The 24,055-nt window shown below is 40.7% G+C and overlaps 1 protein-coding gene across 3 annotated transcripts; it reads right to left on the reverse strand.

Moving 5' to 3' along the window:
* Positions 1-411: 411 nt before the first annotated feature.
* On the reverse strand, positions 412-13,696 carry pitx1 (paired-like homeodomain 1). 3 transcript variants are annotated; one of them, XM_085289620.1, is made up of 5 exons: positions 13,569-13,696; positions 12,432-12,486; positions 7,475-7,624; positions 6,097-6,299; positions 412-3,062 (listed from the first exon to the last, which is right to left on the reverse strand). In XM_085289620.1, exons 2-5 carry the CDS (start codon positions 12,475-12,477, stop codon positions 2,514-2,516), a joined length of 948 nt encoding a protein of 315 aa, XP_085145746.1. In that variant the 5' UTR covers positions 12,478-12,486; positions 13,569-13,696; the 3' UTR covers positions 412-2,513. The 3 variants fall into 3 exon arrangements, with proteins under 3 accessions (XP_085145746.1, XP_085145749.1, XP_085145748.1); XM_085289623.1 differs by lacking the exon at positions 7,475-7,624; XM_085289622.1 differs by lacking the exons at positions 12,432-12,486; positions 13,569-13,696 and adding an exon at positions 7,733-7,894.
* Positions 13,697-24,055: the final 10,359 nt, after the last annotated feature.

The raw sequence follows: 24,055 nt of genomic DNA on the forward strand, positions 1-24,055 counted from the left end.
GACTTGTTGTGAATAGTGAAATCTCAATGACAAAAGAGCGTCAGCAAGGCCACAGCAGAAGGTTAGAGAAATAAAAACTGTAATAAAAATGTGCAATAGTCCTTTAAAGGAGCATAACCTCATATCTAATCGGATCTGGAGAGCCATCCAAGAGCCACAAACTCACCCCATGTTGATATTTCATTTTAAATGAATAAAACGACTTTAAAAAGAGGGAAGATCTCCACAAACGGTCATGTGCTGAGAGTGGAGGTAAGATTATGTCAAGATACAATTATGACGAAGTTGTGGAAGAATAATATGAAGCCCCCTTAGAAGACATAATTCATTCACACTTACTTTACACGAGCTTGAGTCACACTGCATTTTATGCTTATTAAATTACATAGACACCTTCATTTTACATGAAGTATCGAGAATAATAACCACAGAATCAAGGTAAACTTACAGTTGAGCATGGGAAACAGAGAATTTGATACAAAATGTCAGAAGGTGAGTATTACCTTAAGGAAATTGCTGTGTGGACCGTGTAACTAAAAAGTATAAAAAGTATTAGTATTAGTTAAAAATTATTTTCAGTTTACATTGGAGTTTGCTGTCTTATTGAGATATGTATATATAAATCATTTCTTTTCACTATCCAGTTGTTTATTAAAGTGTTGCCTCTAATCCAATATCCTCTAAGACCCAGCGCTATCAGTTAAAGCACACACTGGTGGCTGCTCCAGCAGCGCACTAATATCAGTCTAATGGTGAGTAATATAGATATGGGGATTTCTGCAGGTGTCAGAAAACAAGATAGGGTATTGACGGAAATCATTTTGTGTGCACGGGCTTGTCGCCAGTTGCATTTTTTCCTCCCCCCGGAGGTGCAAATAAAAGATTCTAGCCCACAAAATATCCATGTAGATGTAATTAGATAAAATGTTCCCTCCAGGTGTGTTTGAAGATGTTTTTACTTATTTATTTTGTGAAATCTGCTCAGTGTATTCAGCATTTTTCGCCCCCTTCCAGAAAGTTTAACTGCCGTGTTTGTCAGTCCTTAATGTTCCTGAATGCGCACTCCAGGTTTCCACACACGCTGGTGGAACTCTTAATAAGCAGCTCAGGTTTCAGGTGATCTGAAATCATCCTTTTAGTGGGACATAATCTCCGTCCTTTAGTACGCAGACAGAAATAGCTCTGTGTTGCAGCAGAATAGCCAGGTTTGAATGAGCCCCCAATCTAATCTTCTGTATAGGGAGTGAAGGGAACAAAAGTCGAGTAAAATTAACCATAAATCTATTACTGGAAAATCCAGTGAGCGCTGAGATGTGTTCATTAACACGATGACCAAATAATAATGAGAGCAGTTCATAGAAATGTAGCTGCTGAGGTCCCAAAGTTGGGTCAGGTGGATTTATCTACCCACCCTCCTCTGAAATAAAAATGATATTAAAGGAGCTTCAAAAAACAAAAAAAACAAACAAAAAACAAACAAACAAACAAACACATAAAATCAAATATTATAGTTAAAGCTCGGACTGATTCCACTTTGTCGAAATAACCGCAAAGGATTCTTCATCTTTCTAAGGTAATTCCCCTTCCCTTAAACTAAGTGGACCACTACGCTGGGGATATTTAGCCAACCTATTTATTTTTCTCATGTTTTGAGGGGGGAAACCCGGAGCCCGAGTGCTTGTCTCCTTAAACAAAGACCTCTCTAAGACATGTACTTGAAATAAACCTCTCTTTTCCTGGAGTTTATTCAAACAAACATGTTACCATAAACACATGAGGACTTTGAATCACCTTTTGTATACAGTTTAGGCTAATGAACGTACTTCTGCAAAGTCTTACATTATTGTACAAAACACGTTGCACTCAAGTTAAACATGCAGGGTCTCTCTCTCACTCTCTCTCTCTTTTTTTCTATTGGAGCAAACAAAATGAAAAGCATTTCAAACGGGAGGCGTCGTGGAGTCACCCTGCATATGCGGTAAATAGAAAGCACACAGAAGCAGTATAAAGTATGTACAGTAAAGGCCGGATTTTCTTCCGTTTTCTCATTGATTCGTTACATGCTCGATTTTTTTGTTGTTATTATTATTATTTTGATGCAAATCCTCGCTTTGGTCGAGTCAGTCTTCAAGAGTAAGCAAGCACAAAAAAGAAAAAAAAATCCCACCGTCTGTTTCACATGTTAGACCTGTATATATTTACATTTAGATATGTACAGTGCAGCCATGTAACACGTCTTCATCATTAAAAAAAAAAAATCCAAAAAACCTGGACATTTAAACTGCTGTGCAAGTTCACTGGTAAACACATGTAACCCGCATTATCCACGTTTTCTTTTTCATTTTTTTTCGAAAAAAAAATAAAAAATGATTGCAACTAATCCAGTTTAGTCGTCTTTGATACCCCCCCTCCCCTGATCCGCAGGTAGCCCATAAGCTATGACACCGTGTCCGCTTATCACATATTTATATATATATATATATTTGTATTTTTAAGGCCCCCCTTTTGGCCCGTCAGCTGTTGTATTGACAGGCGTTCAGGCTGGAGCCCGGGCTCTGCAGGCCGCTGTATCCAAATGTTGGATGCTGTTTGGATTTAAGTCTGAGAGAGGCCAGGCTGGAGTTGCAAGTGTCCCGGTAAACGCTGTACGGTGAGCCGGGAGGCCCGTAAGGACAAGCCGATGATGACATAGCTGAGTTGATGCCGGATGTCCCGATCCCATTCAGGTTGCTGATGTTGTTAAGACCTGGCGTGGGCATGCCGGGCACCGCGGAGTGGCCCATCCCGGAGGCCATGGTCATGGAGGAGATGGAGTTGGGGGCCGAGAACATGGACTGCGAGGTGAGGGGACTCATGGAGTTGAAGAAGGTGAAGTTCTTGGTGGACAGCGGTGCCGGAGTGAGGCCCTTGTTGGTCCAGTTGTTGTAGGTATAAGCCGGGTACATGTCGTCGTAAGGCTGCATGAGACCGCTGAACTGGGGCAGGTAGCTGTTCTTGCAAAGGTCCATCTGCTGGTTCCGCTCCCGCTTCCTCCACTTAGCCCGGCGGTTTTTGAACCACACCTGGAAGGGACACACAGAACCGTGAGCATTAACCACAGCAGAACGCTGTAAAATGTAAAATTAATTTTCTTGTCATAAAATAAACTTGCAACGTTGCTACAGATGATACAGGAATGACTCGAGTCCACATCCGAAGCAGCATTTCAAGCTCGTGTGATATTCAGTTCATGAAGCATAAGTGTAATTTTTTTTCCTTAAAACGACACTAATGATCATTTATTGATGTCTGAATCATTTATTTCCACATATATTGTGGCAACAAGCTTCAGACCCCGCTTTGGTGCCCTTGAATTGTTGCCTTTAAGGTGAGTTAGTGTCTAGGGTGCCTTAAAACGTTTCATTAAAAGGAAACAAACAACAACAAATTAAAAAAAACAAACAAACAAAAAAACCCATTACAGAATAAAGGCATTTTTAACTAAATTATCTTTGAATTTTATAGCGGTTAATTGTTGATGAGTTAAAATCTTTTATAGGCCCACTGCATATTCAGCAGTTTCAGCTGCGGTCCCATTTTCAATGTTCTCAGATGTCAAATATCAACAACTGCTTTTTAATTTATGATTAGTTACGAAACACGCACTTCTTTTGTTTTTGTTTTTTAAAAATACCAAAACAGTTACTTACTTTTGCTTATTAAGATGAATCCGGACATTAAAAAGAAAGGATCCTTTTTTGAGTGAAATGCATATTCAGAGTTTCCATACCCGAGTCGACAAACTAGCCTTGGAGTCAGGGGGAGCAGTTTCTGCTGACGAGCTACAACCCGGTAAAATAAATACAAAATCAGCGAGACTGAATGAGTGGACATCCTTTAAGTTCATGTGGACGACGACTGCGGGATGTATTAATCCTAATCAGTGGACTGATGTTAGAAATTCGTTTTGGTTATATTCATATAGACTATACAATATATTCGACACTCTCTTTACAAATGTAATTTTTCCTTCCTGTAGACTATTTTGCCCTTTACAAATAAACTAGCAAATACATTAAATCGTTTATGAAAACTGTTTCCAGGTGTTTTGATATTATACATATTAGTATAAGACTACCACACACTTGTACATCACAACGAGAATGTGTGTTTACACCAGATCTAAGATGGAGGTGCATTAATGTAGATTTTTTTGGCCTCATTTCTTACAATGAAATAAGAAGTATTTCTAAAGATAAATCAGTGTAAATAAAAGGCGTGTGTGTCTGTGTAAGTCAGACGTAAAACCAGGTTCACAGAGCAACTCGAACGGCTCCGCGGATGACTCGAAATGAAACAGAAAAGCGCTTCTGGATATCCTCACACCTTATCAAAACCTAACAAAATACTAGTCGCTACTCTCCAATTCATTGTTAATTCATAGTAGAAACAATTTACAACTGGTATCACCAGACGGCCTCGCGGAAGCTATTTATAGTGGTGCGGGAACACTGTGCGGCCGACAAATTGTCCACAAAGACTTGAGCGATGTGACAGAGAGCTGTGGAGGAAACACTCAAGACTGCAGAGCCCAGCCTCGAGTTTCCTGCACCCAACTATAAAATGCATGCTTTGGATTTTAATGACATTTGCACGACGAAAACCACGTTAAGAATATGAGTATAATGACTGACGTGTCAAAGTGTGCTTGTAAATATTATGAAATTATATTTAAAATCATAATTGCATCTTATTTAATGTAAATTGATCTTTAAAATATTTCCAATTATTTCAAATTTCACTGAATCTCAAACATTCAGCGTACCATCACCCCCTTTTTTTAATCCTAATATTATTATTTTTTTATTCCTAATGAAAAAGGGGAACGAAAGAAAAAAAAAAAAGTCGCTGTTTAAATCTGAACCTGCTCGTGACAGCAGTGAGTTTCTTGGCTCAAAATGCATAAAAAGCAACTTATTTTCATTTTACACCTCAAACTGAAGATATTATAAGAACTGTGCTGATTCAAATATTATATTATTATTGTTATGATTCATTTTTACTCAAAACAGTTTAAAAATGTAGCTAGAATAAATATAATACATGTAAGTCATATTCTTTAAAAAGCCATATATATATATATATATATATATATATATATATATATATATATATATATATATATATATATATATATATATATATATATATATATATATATGAGGAGAGACGTGAACGCTCTCCGTGGAGAAAAAAAAAAACAAGGGTCCAGATTTTCGATGATGTCATCAAAATGCGAATCATCCATTGGCTACATTAGCAGATACACCCTTTGAAAGGACTTGCAATTTCCAACAGATTCAACTACTTTTTTTTCTCCTTACTTTCTTTTTTAAAGCTTATCTTTCTTCTGAGTTTTCAGCACGAGACGTGTTAACATGACTGCGTGCCATTAAGGCCTGTAACGTCCTCTGTGCCAGTATTGGGAATTGTGCACGTGCTGTAATAACGGTAGATTTACTTTTGGATGCACCGTAGCTGACAGCTGACAGTCAGGGATGACTGCAACTTAATATGTTAACAATATTCTGCTGAAAACCTCCGAGGTCTTTGGAGACGGATTTTCGTAAGCGTGTATTTGAAATGTATCACAGATTTAGTTTATTACTTCTGATCCGTTTAAAGTCACCAAAGTCTGTATGTGACATGGACTCTGTTAAAAATAGGAATAGTGACTAACGCATGAATTCAGAACCTTCAGGGAAATGTACTGACTTTAATATACATCTGATTTCTCGCTGTACTGACAAACAGCATAAATGAGTCTGTGACATCCTTATTTGAAAATTTCTACAAAGTTCTGTTTTTCTTTTTGTTTTTCTTTTTTTAATACTTGAAATTGGGTAAAAAGTCTTGTGGAACCAAGTTCAAAAGTTACATATTTTGACAATTTAAAAAATATATAATTTTAAGTTATTAAAAAATATCTTCTTCATTTTCTGATAATTTTTTGTTGGTTTTGGAAGTTTAATAATTGCTGTTTTTGATGAGCGTCTACTTGGCCAGCTTGTCTTTATTCAAACTTTTCGTATGGTTTACGCACGGCCGCTATCTTACCCGGACTCTCGCCTCGGTCAGGTTGGTCCATACCGCGATCTCCTCCCTGGTGCTCATGTCAGGGTAGCGATTCCTCTGGAACGTGGCTTCCAGCTCTTGCAGCTGCTGGCTGGTGAAGTGAGTCCGCTGCCGCCGCTGTTTTTTCTTCTTGGGGTCGTCCGCGTTTCCGTCATCGCTCCTGTGTTCAGCGTTTCTTTCCTTTTCTGTAGGTGACAAACCGGTGTGAAACAGCAGTACTCCTATAACATATTTTGAATGGCATGCAAATAAGGGACGTTTAAACAATGAAGAAGTTAGTGTGTGTACGTCGACAGTTCAATATTTCCCACGAGGATTGAGTACAACGACGTGGATTTTTTTTTTAAGTAAAGCAATTGAAAAAGACCCACCGCGATGAAACCAACCATTTTGGCTAATTTATTTACGAAGTCATTCATAAAAAATAAACCTCAAAAGAACAGAAACAAATTAGTCACACATTCACAAACGTGTGTCAGAGTTAGCCATCGGATCGCTCCGGTTTTCGCTTAGAGATCAATATCTTTACGATGAGGTCTGCCCACTCTTATCTCCCAACTGTCTTGTATTTTGTGTCCTAACAATTGCCTCGTTAAACTTAAGAGGCCACACACGCAAAGGTCAGTCACACACACACACACTCGCACACACAGAAAGGGAGCTAGGATTTTGAGAGTTTCCTAAAAACAAAAAAAAGCTTAAAATCACGACTCAAGATTGTTATTTAAAACGATTTACTGTCGTGACTGATAGCTAAAAAAATAGAACTAACTGACCTTGGTGTATTTTCTATTTGCTTCTCGTGCGCCCTGAAATACGCGAAGAAAGGCCAGAAAGGCCTCTGTTTTTTTCCCCTAAAATTTTGGAAAAGCTGAATAATAAAAAGTGTCTCCGGGAACTGTCAACACAGACCGCTTGGTTTTTAGTTTAGATTTGTGGATAGCTCCAATATTTATAGTTTGCTCTAATGCATTCACTGACAGCAGGCCAGGCTGCTCTGCACATTTTTCCCTGACACATCTCGGGTTCCTGCCAAATGTTTGGTTCTGGGAGCACAGTAAACAAAAAATGGGGAGTAACTGCACAAAAAGCGCTCACAAACACAAACACAGATTTGATGGAAACACATTTTAGAGTTTGTCGTTTTCGTGCACGCTGCCCGGTGACACACGGAAATAAATCAAGCAAACACAAGGGATATAAAAGTTAAATATTCTTTCTCTTTGTTCTGTAGCTTTTAAGTGCTGGAGATGCCTCTCTGACAGTTCGCCGTAAAAATGCTTACGGACACGTAAAATAAACTGTTACAGCACTCAGTGGGAAAAAGAATGGAGAGGCTAAAAGCACTCTGACTGTGTACCTGCCAACTCTGTGTCTGAAGACTCGCTGCTTGAGTTCTCTACAGTTTCTCGACTGCTGTTTGAAGTTCTCTGTAAATGAAACGCGGGGGCCACGTCGCGGGGCGGCGGTGCTCTCACTGCCTCTGCAATTCTGTCCAAATTCATCCCACCTTGAAGAGAAGGGTGCGTAAAAAGAGGAAACGGGGTGAATCCTGTGGATCGCGAGGCTTTCTTTCAGAGCTACGCTACAAAACATCCACCCGCTCTCAGACACACACCACGACATGGGATATTTAACCATGCAGGTTCGTTTGTTCTTCCACGCAAAACGTGCTTCGAGAGAATAGAAGAAAGAAAGGACAAAAAAATCACACGGCCCCGTTCCCCTCCTCTGAAGCAGTGACAGCCCTGTGCGCTCTCCTTCTATCCGCAGCAAGGAAAAGCTTCCACCCGCTGTGACTGAGAACAAGCTCCGGCTCTCCAACCCTCACATCAGACCCACCCATTAGCTGCGTTAAACCTCCCCAAAACAAGTCCCACCCACTAAACATGACCGCTGCAAGAAAATACCCACCCAGACAAGACAAAGTCTGACGTCGCGCTTAACAAAGTGAAAAGGTGCATTTAATTAATTTTAGATTTATTAGACGTATATGTCGCATTTAGATCAGGAAATTTCTTCCAGTGTGAGTGGAGCGAAACTATAAGAGGTGACTCATCTGCTAAACACTCCTAACAAAAAACCTGCCACGGTGGCTGTCTGCTCATTTGTTAGTCTTAAGGCTAGTTATTGTTATTACTTTGTATTTTATTTCATTTTATTATTTTTTGCAGTGTACGCTTTGTCAATTATCGAGAGCGCACAAAGCGAAGCTTTGCTTTCAGGAGTAAAAAAGGGGCCTTTTATTCGCGCAGGCATGTTTGAAATGTGTCCAAAGCAATGCAGCTGGGCGCGCTTATACACACACGCTCGGCCACACAATGTATATCTCGGATATGTACCGAGCTGAATAAACATTTGCCATCCAACACGGTCCTGCCCAGTTACTGTGTCTCCAGTATGAAAAGTGCTCGATGATATCAGGCTCGTTGTGTGCGTGAATACGAGCGCTGTAACCTGACAAGAGTCGCTCTGTCAGCTCGCTCATTCACAAAGAGACAATCGGGAGTAATACACGGAACATTACATCTCTCATTATTTAACAGGATGTGTTTGTCCGTGCTGTTTTTTGTGCACCACATCGTTTGAACCACATCAGTCAAAGAATAAGTAATCTATCAGCAGCAGCAGATCGGTCTGCCCTGCACTTTGCCTAAACAGCCACCACCTCACCACTTCAGACATTACTGATATAATATATTTAAACTCCAACAACATGCACTCAGAATCCAACCGCTATAGATCCCAGCCTTTCAGTGACAACCGCAATATGACAAATGGACCGCTGCGAATGATGACACATTTGACTTTTGTGCGTTTTGTTGGCTATGACGCGCAAACAGCAGCAAGCAGTGGCTTGATAAAGGAGCCCCAACATCACCAGAACATAACGTCTTTGTATCCATTAGCAGTGCTAATTCAAACCAACCTCATCCCGCTAAAGATGGAAAACAAGTAAGATTAAATTAGATGCTACAGGGATTATAATCTGACATTCAGGTATGCGCAGTACTCGTGGTGCTTTAGAGCTAAGTGAAGTGTAATGTGTCCGTGTGCAAAACTGAAGAGCTGAGTTGCTGATCGTAGTCTGTGTCGCACTGGCTATTTTCTTGTCTTTCTTGAATGCACAGATGCAGGTTAGATAATATTTAAAGTTTTACCCAAGCGCGGGGCTCTTTTATAGGATGGCAGAAATAGATTCCATGTAACTTTTGCATGAGAAAAGCTCTGCAGGCATTCTGCCACAGACTCGCCAAGAAGTCTCTGTTTTAACCCAAACCATGAGCTTTTCATCCACCAAACCAAGTATTTCGTTGCCTAACCAAATTGCGCATGAAAGCTGAAAATAATGTAAAAGAAAAGAAGGCCAGCGTAAAAAGCGTTTGTTTCAGACCACTATGAGTAACCCTTTACATTAAAGCAAAATGTAAAGGCCTTTACTCGTGTAACTGGAATCTGTGGGCAAAAGTCTCCATTTAGCATTAGGGTTTGAGTCATTAGACGCACAGAGTGTATAAATCACATTTCTTATTTGAAAGTTTGAGTTTGTATTTGAGATAAATATATTTTCTATTTAAATGTGATGTGCCTGTAGGTGTTTTGTTATAATATGACAAACACTTACGGGCAATAATAATTTATTGAGTTAAATCACCTCTGAGTGACCAGAAATCACAGGTTTACTGAATGTAAAGAGTTCCAGATTTCTCTTTCTAAACTGATTAAAGATCAGTATAATTTGGCCACATCTTCGATATGAGACCAGCTGACCTGCTGGCTTGCTCGGCCAGTCTGCTACCTCCTTCAGGTAGAGTCGCACATCAGGCCTCAGAGTCTCAGGCTGACAGACAGTCAGACTGTCACAGGCGCCAGGGTCGAAGACTTTCGGCCATTGTATGAGCGTATGACTTTTGACACGAGATCCTCGTTTTGTTCAAAACGCCCCCGAAGGGTTTTTTTTTTTTTGGCAAAGAATTGTGTTAGCTCTCAGAAATCACCTGCCGTGTTCATCAATATTTGCTCAGCCTTTCTGCACAGAGAGAGTGGCACGTGTTTTCATAGACATCTACACTGAATGCACTCAAGAAATTTGAATACAGCGAAACTCATCAACGAACTTTTTAAATTTTTAGTGCACAGTGTGTAACTGTTGTATTACTATGGCATAAGTATTTGACTAGCTAATATGAATGCGTCACCTTAACCTACTGAGGATCGCAGTCAACAAGTTTACCGCCGCAGCTTACCGAAGTGCTTTTGGGCACGACACCAGCATCGCCTACCTGCTTACTCATATTCCAAGATGGTTAAATGGTTTGGACACAATATTTGAAAACAACAAAAGTTCATCTGCATCTAAACTCTGGAGTAAGAAAGCAGAAAAGGCGTTGATGAGGTGAACTCGAGGACCTCGTGACCAGCAGGTGGTCTTTACTATTCAGGTTGCGAAGGTTGAGTGAAAGAGACTACCTGTTGGTAGCTGGTAGGGTTTAGTGGGAGATAGTCTATCAATGAAGTGCTTAAAGCTCTAGCTTGTTTCAAGATTGCAGCGGACTCCTGAAAAACTAAAATCAGCCTAGAAAAAAGTCTTATGTGCCATAAAGTATTAGCAAAAGCAAAAGCAGCGGTAAAAAATAACAATAAACCCAGTGACTCTTGAGGTCAATATTATGGGATTTACAGCACAAAGAGATTCGCCATGGCGGAGCTCTTATGAATTCTACTTTGTTCTGTCCACATGTTCCTGGCTGATAGATGGGGGTAATCTAAATACCCAGCCTCCTCAGCCTCCATCTATGCCCGCGTCCCGCTCCTCCAGCACTCTGGAGGGCACTTGCGTGTGATGGATGAGTTAAAAAGCCTTTCCATCCGGCAGGACAGGTTAAAGGCCAGTGGCTAAGCAAACACTCATATTTTTCCCCCCAAGAAGTGAAAATAAACTCGGCGAACGCCGTGAATCACACACAAAAATACAGTCTTGGTTTATTTTTCTCTCCAGGGAAAGCGAGCACAGTAAAGCTAACCACAGGACCGAAAAAACAAAGCATATAGAAAATTAAAGCTGGCGAGCTGATTCAAGAGCAGTACAGCAGCGGAGATGTAACTGGACACGGTGCGTAACTGGAGAAGGACAGAGCTGATTATTGCCTTGGTGATGGTTTCCCTGCTTGGTCCAAGGCCTGTTTGACCTGAGGTCTGACAACCAATAAACAGCCTGTGCAGGGAATGCAGGTGTAAATAAAACAACGTCTAATAGCCAGCACAGGGAAACACCCATAGGACAAATCCACTAAACTGCAAGAATATGTAAAATTTCCTTTTAAACCCCTTCATTCGTTGTTAAACCAGAGCCAGTCCGCCACACGTTCGGTCGTTTCTTTTAGTTTTACATACACGCGGTGTTGATATTTGAAAAGAGAGTGGTTCTTAATATGTGAAAACATAAAAATATACATATACTGCCTTTTAGGGTGAAACTTGATTGCTACTGCATATTATTATTTCCTCGGGGAACGTTTTGTGAAAGGTTGCACACGATGTTTCATTTAAATTTCCCCCAAACCTCGAAATTATTCCAACTTTTTTACGTATCTTTTTAACGAATGGGGGATTCTTGTTTTTTTGTTGTGATTAAATCCAGAAAAGACTGATTGGTTTATTTTTATGTGAGCTACGACTGCTGGATCTGAAGAAAAAAATTAAATGAAATATTTTCCACTGAACAGATTGGCATGTTTATGTGTCGTTTGTAGCATCTGGCTTGATGTTGCTTCGTTTTTCCTTTTGTTTTTAGTGTTTAAAAGATAAATGGTTGGGATTTATCACCAGAAAGATGAAAAAAGTTCATTGTTTGTATATGTACTTATTTATCTATTGCCGATGCCAATTTCACAGAGCTCCATAATCATTTTGCAGCTAATGAATCACAATATCCACTCTCTTCCGGTTATGCAATTGGGGGTCGCGGTCGGGCTGGAGCCTATACCAGCTGTCATAGAGCGAGAGGCGGGGTACACCCTGGACACGTCTCCAGTTTATCGCAAGGGTAACACAGAGATACAGACAACCACTCACTCTAGACTTGTACTTCACAATCAGCAGTCATCCTAACATCCTTGCGTTTGGACTGTGGGAGGAATCCGAGACCCACAGAGACACGGAGCGAACATGCAAACTCGACACAAAATCGCCTCAGCCGGATTCTAACCCAGTCCTAACCACCACCACACCACCGTGGATCTGAATATATATATATGGATATTTTGAAAAGTCAAACATAATCAACATGTTAAACTGAGCACAGAAAAATGTCATACCAGATTCCCCACAAGAAATCACATTCTTCGACAGATTCAGTTCCATTCCAGTTGCCTGAAAAACACAAAAAACCCCAATTAAATCAAACTTTCTCCTCCAAATAAAAAAAAAAAAATCAAAGAGGCTAAACACACCTATTCTCATTAAACCACATCATATTATAGTTACCATTACAATGTTGTTGTTTTTTTAATATTGAATAAATGAAAGTTTGTTTAAAAAACAAGTCAGAGCAGGCTGTGTCACAATCCTACAACAGCAAGTTTAATTCTTTCTGGACCCTTGGCTAATACATTTGTATTAAAATTGATTGTGAGAAGAAACATGCAAGACAATTAAGGACAATAGCAAAATTAATAAACTGATTAATACAACTTAAAAAAAATAACGCGAATTTTGTGGTAATATTTATTCGTTTTTAAAGAAAGGATTTTCATGTTTTCGGCTCGCAGAATGAGAAACACCCTCTCCCTTGCCCATCACAGACCCTCAATTCCCCCCCCCCCTCTCTCTCTCTCTCTCTCTCTCTCACACACACACACACACACACACACACACACACACACACACACACACACACACACACACACACACACACACACACAGAGCGAAAGATTGACCCTCTTATCTAGAGGAATCCCTTTGCTGCTTTTATGTCCTCAGTAAATCTTTACTCAGTACCCTTCGTACTTTCGTCCTTCGCGCTTCAGTGCGCGCACACGCTTGTACTCTATATTAGTTACTCTAAGTATCTAATGTAGTGTTTTTCTGGGCTACAGTGGGAATAATGTTGTAAGGTGCAGCTGGCTGACTCTAATGCTCAGACAAACTATTGTCACACTCGCTGCTGCAGTTCTATGCCAGAAATCGTTGCTGTGCGCAAAGCTCTATTCGCTCAGTCTCTACTCCAGGTTTTTGAAAACCAAATGGCCAACAGCATGCTCTTCCTAAAGGAGTCGGCGCTTTTAAATATTTTATTTTCTTCTTCACGCTGGACACATCTTCCCCTCTGATTCACATTCCCAATATCTTGAAGTGTTAAAAGGCACAGAGCGACCTGCCCGCCGACACCTTCTGACCAATTCCCACAGCTAAAATCCACTGACCTGACACGACACCGTGCGTGCCTTACTCACCAGTTGGTTCCCAGCAGAAGACAGAAAAACGGAATAAACCCTCACGGTTTCCCCATGCAGGTGTTCAGTAAATCCACTTTAGCGTCAGCTGCGCGTAAATGCTGCGTCCGCGGTAATCAGCACTTTGGTCGTCTCTGTGAGGATACCTTGGTTTTCTTCACTGCTCTGCTGCACGCCTAGCGTTGACGTCATCACACCGCAACCCCCCGCTGCCGCCGCCACCACCACCAACACCTCCCCCGCTGTCACCCCCCAATCACTGGTCTCCTTTTCATCCCATCGCATCTTCATTTGAACTTTTCTTAAAAAAAAGAAAAAAAAAGACATCACTGAATTCCTCACCTGTGCTGCCATCAGCACCTGACGTCACCTTCTTCTTCCTCCCCATCTTAATTCACGATTTTCTTCTCCGCAAAATATGTTCTCAAACGCTTTTTTCTGACTTTTACTTTAACATAGGAAAGCAACAAGTGATGTAATAATAATAAACCTATTTGGTGTGTGTGTGTGTGTGTGTGTGTGTGTGTGTGTGTGTGTGTGTGTGTGTGTGTGTGTGTGTGGCGTTGACGAAGGACAGTTTCGGCGTTAAAAAAAAGGTGAGAAGAGTTTACTTGATTTTCATCAGAGGGTGTTTGTCCTCACACCGATGACCATCAGCTTGAGGAAAGAAAAAAATCTATTTTGAAGAATTCACATAAAAGAAGACGCACATCCTGTTATATGTAGACATATATATATGTGTGTGTGTGTGTATACATATAAAGATAAAGATAAATGTTTATTTGTTTATTTATTTATCACAGTTTAAATAAATTTAAAAAACCAAAAACTGTAAATCACACACAACCACACATCTTAAAGTTTTGTGTAACACATAGGTTAATTTTAATTAATTAATTTATTTTAATGTAATGACTTAAGTTGTTTTTCAAGCACGAAAAGATCCCAATATTTTGCTGACACAGGCGACAGCATTTTATTTCTATAAGTTGGCATCAGGCTTTTGCGTGGTTGCGCACTGGCCGTATTTTCCTCTTCGATAATGAACCGGGTTGGCAAACAATAAGCCGTCTGACCATTGTGAACCTCTCTGTTAGCAGATGATTATTTAACGACTAATTGTTCATTTTTGCACGCAGGGTCCAGATTTGTTTTGTCCTTCAAAGTAAAACATTCGATCTGCATCCCATTAAAAATGGTCTGAGGTTTTAAATGGAGGAAATATGACCGAGTTGTGAACAAGCGTTTGCGCCCTAAAAAGGGGAAATAATTAGGCTAATGTTTTCTGTAAAAGGAAGACGAAGCCATTCAGGCCTTTGTGTGTCCGTGAGCGGTTGCAGAGAGAGCGAGAAATAGAGTAAAAACGCCATGCCAACAAAACAACTCTTGCAAAAGCAAATAAACGGAAGATTTAGGTCGGGTAAACTCTGCAGCGTTGCTGTATCAACGGACAAAAAGCATGAAGAGAGACGCAAAGTAACAGCGAAGGCCACAAGAAACACAGACAGAGATTAGAGTTGTTCCACCGTAGCCGTGGAAGGACTGCATCACCGATTAGGCCACGAATGAAAATAAAACAAAGAAAATATAATAAAAAAACCTAAAAGAAATTTATTTTAAAAGAAAAATGAGTGACTGAAAAGTTATTACAAGTCCTAATTGTCTTTGCTAGATAGATGATCCTTGGGACAAAACACACTTTCAGGCCGGATTTCAAGCGTCCGCAGCCAAGATTGTGCAGCCCACGCACACAGCCGGCCCCACCACTGAACCACTGCAGAGTTCGTGTGGCAGGGAGTATTTCCAGCTTCACATACTCAATTTACAAGCTCCTTCTTTTGGCCTGAGACATGGGAGAAAGTGCGAAATTTGTCCCACCCTTACACTTTCCTTTTTAACTCGGCCAAGAGCTGCGCACAAAGCAAAGCCCAGCTCTGAGAGAGGGATCCCGGAGGGATTAAAGGCGAGCTGCAGGCCTCCCTTTAGGACTGGAGAGACCTGCTTCCCAAGGTGCCTCTTGGAGACAGGGAAGGCTGTATCTGGTCATGTTAATATTTATCCTGTGCATGCAGGAGATACTAAGGAATCCACAGACCCGAAACTGCAGAAAAGCCAGACAATTTGTACCATAATCATTTACTGCCAGGAGGTGCTTGTGCTTAGAATCAGGAGCCACTTTTTGCTGGATATTACTGTCACAACCAAGTTTATTATGGTAAAAGACAATAATAACTTACAATTAATTTACTTTTAATGTAAATTAAAAGTTTGCAGTTAAACCAACTTTATGCCTCAGACATGTACCTCTGCTTGGCTGGAGCAACAAAGTAAATGTGTTATGGCTCCTTGAGACTCCAATACTGACTCCAGCTACTTCGTATGAAATTGTATCCAAAAAATAGTAATAATACTCTATAAGCATGTGTAATTGTCAACCTGTGAGACCTGGGATGCTAAATAATGAGTCTTTTACTCTCTGTCTCGCGCACACACACACACACACACACACACACACACACACACACACACACACACACACACACACACACACACACACACACACACACACACACACACACACACACACACACACACACACACACATGCTCACACTCTAATTAGGCAGTAGGCTGGCAGGAGAATGCTGTGATTACTCCATGAGTTACTCGAAGAGTTAAGTAGTACCCTGAAGGTGAGGCAGTGGCCTCTTCTCTCCTGTGCAAATAGGTGGAGGGATTGTTAGGGCTGTTAAGAGTGTATGTGCGAAGGGGGAGGAGGTGTGTATCTGTGGCCAGGAGCTGTCTGATGGTCACCTCTGCAGCATAAATAGTTATTCCTAAATAACACAAGGGCTAATCCAAGTTTGAGAGGTGGAAAAAAACAAGCCCAGAGTGCACAAAATGCCAGATTGCTTTTTGGAGAAGTCGGAAGGGTGAATTTGTGTGTTTGGGATACATTTAACACACACACACACACACACACACACACACACACACACACACACACACACACACACACACACACACACACACACACACACACACACCAAGCATTGCACATTTTATATTTATTGTCTTTTTTTGCTCTCGCCAAGCCCACAAAAAAACGGAAAGAAAAGAAAAGGCTCTCATTTTTGTGTTTTTCTCTTCACTGTGGCCTTTTCAGCAGTGACGCTCAACAATGGCCACATCCCTGATGATCATAGTAAAGCAGTGCTGGTTGCATTAAGGCCCATTTCCGCTGAGCGAGGCTTATAGAAGTGCTTTTGCACCACGTGCAATCCAGACTCTGTAGAATCAATCAGGAAGGTCTTGCAAGCTTGACGCCAGGCTGCTCGACGGGATGGAAAACCTTTTGTAACATCACAGCCGACCTTCTAACTCAGAGCAGAGCTGGAGAATCTGCCGGCATGTCAACAAGCTAAACACCCAACCAGCCAGCCTGCCCAGATGCTCAGACGGACACACGACAGCCTGTTATACACACTCTCAGCAAGCAATGCCGAGGTATTTACTGCATAAAGTTTCCACTACTGTGGATATATCCTCTTCAAAACATTTAAGTGGACAAGGATGAAGTCATCCTCTCATCACTAGGGTTATTATAAGGAATGGATGCTTCCCAGTTGCCTCCCCCCCCCCCTTTGAAGAAGTCCCCCTTGAAGTGTGTTGAAAACACAGATGTCACAGTTTCCAATCGGCAGTGAAATTAGTGATGTTTTGATTACACTGGGCTTGGAGATTACTAACATAAACAGGTCTGGTGCATAGATCATCTTTTCAAGAGGAGGCATCATTCCCTTTTTCCACTCTGTCCAAACTCGGCAGCTCTCTCGGGCTTAGTGCTGATGAGAATCGGACGTCCAGCTTCCAGTTTTTCATCTGAGCATAAACTTAATGCTGACTAAGTGATATTTCCTTTTGTTGTAATGTTTCACTGGCTAAACTAAAACCGGCTGACCTGGAGAGCCTTACTCAGCACCAGAGTGACAGAGTTTCACTTCTTTATTAGATAAAGCAATAAGATTTACTCATCTTATTTCATTCATGCTTTTTATATCTGACAGACTGACTTTAATAACAAATTAGTACTGTAAAACAAAAATCTGAAAACGATCAGCTGAATACGTATGATTGTTTTTTAGCTACAATAATAAAAGGACATTTAATTTCTATTGCACCAAATCACAACAGCAGTTGCCTTAAGGTACTTTATATTGTAAGGTAGAAATCCTATAATGATACAGAGAAAGCCCCAACAATCAGACGACCTTCTTGAGCAAGCACTTGATGACAGTGACAAGGAAAAACTCCTTTTTAACAGGAAGAAACCTTCGATAGAATTCAATTCAATAAAACTTTATTGATCTTGAAGGTTAACCCCGAAGGAACCGGGCTCAGGGAGGAGCAGCCATCTGCCGAGGGGAGGAAGACAGGACAAAATCAAAGCTGAATTGAGTTATTGTGCATGTTGATTGGATGACATAGCTGCAACAGGTTAGCTGCGTGAACCCCATTTTCCAGTATTTGGAGTAATATCTGTAGCAGCCGACCACACTGACCTAATTTCCTTCAACTGACCTGACACCATAATTTCAGCTATGAAACTGAGTAATTCTGTGTGTTCTATGCATAAATTGTTAAATTATAAAATATATAAAAGACAGAAAGAGCTTCCAGGTCTGAAAAGCAAAGTCAAGCGGAGCCACGGAGAATTCAGGGTATACTGATTATGTACATTATTACTGACAAGTCACCACAATATAAGCGTGTATTATCCCTCTGTAAACATTCGATGTAAGGCTTCACTAACCAATGGAAGCCATTATAGTCCATCCTTCATTTCCAGTTTATAGGTCTAAGTTGGCATTCGATTCCAGCTGCTCAAATACAAAACAAAACAAAAAACTTCACGCAGTAGCTGCACATCTCTCGGTGCTCTCTTATTACATTTTATTCATCAAGCCAGCTGAAAGTTGAGAAACGTGCAGTAGCAGCATTGACACAAGAGATCACCAGCATCCAGCAGGAGTTCATGTCCAGAGGCAAAGAGTCTTAAACAATAAGCCATCGCCATGTTCTGGACGATAAGATGTTAAGCCTCAGATATTTGTTCCACAATGAGGCTTCCATATCTGTTTATCCCTCCAATCCACGTGCACCATAAATGATAAAAACTAATCCAGAGGAGCAGGCCTGTTTTTTATTCAGGAACACCTTGAGCTACAATGGACCAGTGGTGCTATAATATCTGTTATCCCAAATGGGATTAACATACTGATTTCACTCACTGAGGGAGTTTCTCTATGTCTGCCTGTTGCTGTGTATGCTATTTAATTTGATAATGATTTAAAACAGGTAGAGAATTTGTGCTTTTTAATATCAGCTACATGAAAAAAATCCTATTTTTCCCCCGTTTTCAGTTTTGATAGATTGTTTTATTTACTATCTCTTTCTCCAACATCTGGATTCTGGCCTCTGGAGCAGCACACAGCACTGAAAAAGCTTAGCTGTGGACGAGATCTGAGATTTATGGTGGTGGCTTATAGCACTCTGCTGTGTATGGGATAGCGTTGTCCTGCTTCGTCCCACTAAGTTTGCTGTACTCTCACCCGCTTTCACTCCAGGCTCTGGCTCGTCGAGGAAAACTGTCCGCCCACTTTTCCCCCTCTCAGTCTGCTTCTGTCACCAGCGAGGGACAATAAAAACCTCGAGGTCATGTGGCTGCTCTGGTTACAGGGTTTTGACTGTCGGATTTGCAGGAAAGTGGCTGAACTTTGGTGCTTCACATTCAGATGATTTAACTGATTTTTGATGGGTTTTCTCACCATGGCAGTTTATTTGCTTGACAGAATAAACCTCAAGTATTTAATTTACTTATCCACTTGTGTGTAGCAGAAATAAGTTGAACACAGTGCCAACTTATCATCGCCTCTAAAACTGATATGATGAACTACTTTACAAAATAAACTATTAGAGAAAACCACGATTGCTCATTTAGAGCCCTGCATTTGGGCAGTCTGATATTCATTCTCTCACTACCAACTTATGTAGGAAGCATAGCCATCACCATCTTGGTTTTTAAAACCGGCTGTGACGAGTGACAGGCTGATCTGACTGAAAGCACTGCACACTTGGATGGTAGTGACTTGTAAAGCATACTCTACTTTATCCTCCTTTTTGACTCAAATGGAAACCACAATTTAGAAATGAATACCATCATGTGTTCAACTAAATCGAGGGAGGGTGCAATCTTTTTATTTTTATAAATATCTGTATAATCTGGCTTCTTTTTGCAACCACAGGAGTTGCTGCCTGCTGACAAATTGGAAAGAATGCAGATTTAAGCCAATTGTGTATTGGTTTCACTTTTCAAACCCAGAATCCTCATCCATGTTTTCATTTCAGTCAGCGTTGAAACTAAAAACTCCACATTCATCTGTTATGTGCCTCATTTGAGTATACAGCGGGGCTTTTAGAGCTCTTATTCTGAAAAATGCTGCTTCTGTGAGGCTTTGCTTGGGTGAAGTTGCCAAGAAGTTGTTGAACAGTGAGTACAATGAGAAGTGCCAAAATCACAGTTTGTGGAATGGCCACTTGAGGCTGGCTCCCGTGCTAAAACATTTGCAGCACGACACATTAAACATTTTTTTAACCTGGTAGAAAAACAGATTTTTGTTTTAATAGCTACTTCATCCCTTTGAAACCACAGTAGTATGGAAGCAACAGTGTTTTTATGACCTCTCCATTTGAAATGTGTTAATCCAATTCAAGTTTGCATTATTAGGGCTGTGGCCGCTTTGATTGACAGTTGGATACCAGGACAGGTGAGTATAGCTGGTAGATGTCTGCTGAGCTTCAAGCCCTTTTACATCACTTTTTATGTAATTATTTCAGGAACAATGTGGCTGACCATGCGGTACTCTAAGGAGCCTGTATATTAAGACTTTTTAGCAGACATCCTTCTGTTTGCCATGAATTCACACAGTCAATGCCAACTTTCTATGGCACTTAGCATTAGCTGATAACTCCATAACAGCAGTCCACTCTGTTGTCCATATATGGTCACCTCAGGTGCAAACCCCCCCCCCCCCTCCCCCAAACAAATCAAAAACATAAATAACTAATAAATAAAGAAAATAAAATTAGGAAAACCCCTTAAAAGGAGTTTGCAAACCAGTGCGTGACTTTGGCCATCTTTTATATACAGTTTATGTGATAGCGCCTTTAACCGCTCAGTTTTTGCACAGAAAATTACAACAAATACAAGATTACAAACAGTATAGTATTTCATACCTTTGTGTACTGTCAGCTGCTCGATGTTCCAGTTATCAGTAATGCCAGGATCAGATAACAGAAGTTTTAAAACACTAAATTATTTGGAAATCGGGCCAGGTCACACATGTAAGGAGAAACTTGACAGATATTCTACTCTCACTCAAAGTGACTTTGGCAATAATAGCATAACATCCACACTGCAGGAAATTATAATCGTCATCTTGTCAGAGGACAACACGCACGACCTCACGTGATGTCATGGGGGCGTAGATGTAAACAAAGATGGAGGCTGTGGTTGTAGCAGCATTACTTTGCAGTGAGGTGGAAAAACACAAGGTTAAACTGACAACAAAGTGGTTGGATAGACACTGTCAGCACAAGTTGTCTATTCAAGGTAAGACTTTGACTGCCAACAGTATGGTCGCTTATATTCCCTTTGATATTATGGGTCTCAGATTTGTCTTTGTCGCAGCTGATACTATCAGCATGCAAGCAAGCAGTTTGGGAGGTTACCAGATAATCTGGGATGACCACTGGCACTCTCAAAATAGAAATTAGCCTACTTTAATGTAGCCTTATTGTGGTATAAAGGCTTCCCAGTGGGGTGGTGCACACTGTGGTCATACCCATATCAGAGGTTAGTTATTTGTGCAACTGTGTTTTTCAAAAAAGTTTTAGTTTACTGGTTGAAATGGACTGGCATACATGTCATTTTTCTACTTTTAGTGACCACGAGTCCAGGAGGGCAAGGTTCTAACCTCAGTGTGTGGTGAAAGTGTCAACTTCTGCACCACTGTACCACATATATGCCAGAATGTTAAAACATAAACAAGGAAACATTCAAACTTCGTTAAATTAAATTTTACATAATTTTGTACTTATTCCTCATATTGAACATTAAAGGAAAAATTGTGTTAGTACCTTTTACTGCTTAAAAATATACACAGCCTCCTTGGAGTCCAGTGACTCATGAGAGTGCAAAGGCCAGTGTCGGAAATCTAATTAGGGGTGGATTGTTGCTAAATGTTAAATCCAAAACTCTCATAATCTGAGCCTGGCATTGTGCAACAAGGCCAATGCATTAAAAAAAAAAAAATCATAGCTTTTATATAGAAGCATATTTCTTAAACTTGAGTTCTATTTTAATGAAGTATTTTTATATAGAAACCTCACAAACAGTTTTTAAACCACTAACACACTGAAAGAATTTGTTTTAAAGAGAATGAACTCTGGTACTCTGCTACTTAAAAAAAAAATACAGCTTTAGCCAGGTGTTGGGCTGATCTCTATCTCTACAGTGCATGTCAGTCAGTGCTTCTCCACTTCCTCATTTTTTCTTTGGTTTCCCACCATTTAAGGCACATTACCGTGACTTCACTCTTTGCTGGTCCACTCAACTTCACCGCATCATGCACAATATTAGGAAAAATTCTTTTGGCCATCTCAAAAAAATTCAGTTTAAACATAATGGAAGTGTAATTGACGGGTAATTTCTAAATAAGTTGTTTTTGGCTTTAGTCAAAGAGCCCGAAGCTTACTCAGGTTGATAATGGATTTTTCTGGAACACTGAAACAGCTAATGTTCAGTCTTGCTTTGTATTTGAGTCATACGGCAGAAAAATGTTCATAGCATGATTCGCTGTTTCATGTTGTGCATCTCTGCAAATACTCCTCCAGCTTACTGTACCTGGCCACGTGTAATAACGATACATGGAGAATGAGAACTGTTAAAAGAGACAGTTCCAGCCTCTGCACCATGCCTATATAAACCTACTGACAGCAGGCTGGAAAAACAACTTGGCTAAGAAAGAGAATAGAAAGTAGAGGAGAGTTAATGAGGAAAAAGAGAGAGAGTGTGACCCACCCAGGTTTTGACCTATAGCTCTCTTTGTATTCCACTGACACAAAGATTTATTATGCAAACATCACCGGTCCCAAAAATACATATTGAAACAATTTTTGGGCAAACATGAAACAAAGTGAGCCTCCTGTGCTGTCACGGGAGTTTGCAGCTCAGTGTGGGCCGATGAGGCGGCAAAGAGAGCAGCAAGTGCATTAGTAGTCTCGCTTCACGAGCGCTGAAAAGGTATGCAGGCCAGGGCGACGTTGTGGGCCGTCACACAAGAGCGAAGGAGAGAAACAAAAAGAGAAACAAAAAGGAGGGAGACATGATTGAGAGGCTGCCATGGACTCCCTGCCTGTTGGTGTACCTGCTTGGTCGGAGGAACCAGGCTGAGCAAAGCCGGAGAGTGTAAACAGTTATAAACACACTTCTGTGTGCATGTGCACAGACTGACACACACACATGCAAACTGAGATACTCGCACAGCTGCACGTTAACTCTTTCCCCCATAAAGATGGCATCTGATGACCTCGCCTGTGTGATGAGTTTTGCCTCTTCAATATATATCAATAAAGATGGTAGTTTCTGGGTTTTTTCCACAGGTAGCTGCACAGGCAGGGACCATGTTCACTATGCAAACCTAGTAATTTTGTTGTATAAGCAGGCCTGAAACAGCTCAGTTCGGAAAAGTGCTTCAAGGCTTACTCCTAGTTGAGCTCCAAGGGGTAAAGGTTTAAGTGCATGGACCCACAGATATATGGATAACTGCAGCTTTGAGCTCATTTACTGACTAGGCTGTATGCTAATTTATACATCTGAATCCAAATGTTCCTGTACTCGCTCTGCCAGTAGGGCGAGGAACATTTTTCAAAGACAAGTTTGTCCAGCTACGGCAGAATAGAAAAGACAAACTGGCCAAAGCATCATATAAGTAAACACAGTTCTCACGGGATGTTCGGCATCATGTCATGACTCACTGCAAATCTTTGCATAGTTCTTTGGACAGAGAACTATGTAAACTATCATATGCTACTAGAATAGCTTTGGCCATTGTGGACCACATATGGACCTCACCCTATGAGAGAGATGTCTCTTTACAACTACATGTCAAAACATTGCAGGGGGTTAATTAAGGTAGCCCAGGTGTCCTTATGTCCCATGATGCTCCCAGATCAGATTGGGTGTCTTATAATCTTGTGTTATTTCAGTTTCATGGTGAAGATAGGTATTTGATTCAGTTTTATTCATGATGTGCCAGATCACAACAAGTCACCTCAAAGCACTTTATATTATCAAGTAAAGACCGTCAAATAATATAGAAAAAACTCCAGCAATCAGATGACTAAACACTTGGCGACAGTGGGAAG

Source organism: Mchenga conophoros, linkage group LG10, assembly GCF_057382185.1.
Source record: "Mchenga conophoros isolate Kocher_MC1m ecotype Shallow Benthic linkage group LG10, M_conophoros_male_GT1.1, whole genome shotgun sequence".
In the NCBI taxonomy this organism is placed as follows: Eukaryota; Metazoa; Chordata; class Actinopteri; order Cichliformes; family Cichlidae; genus Mchenga; species Mchenga conophoros.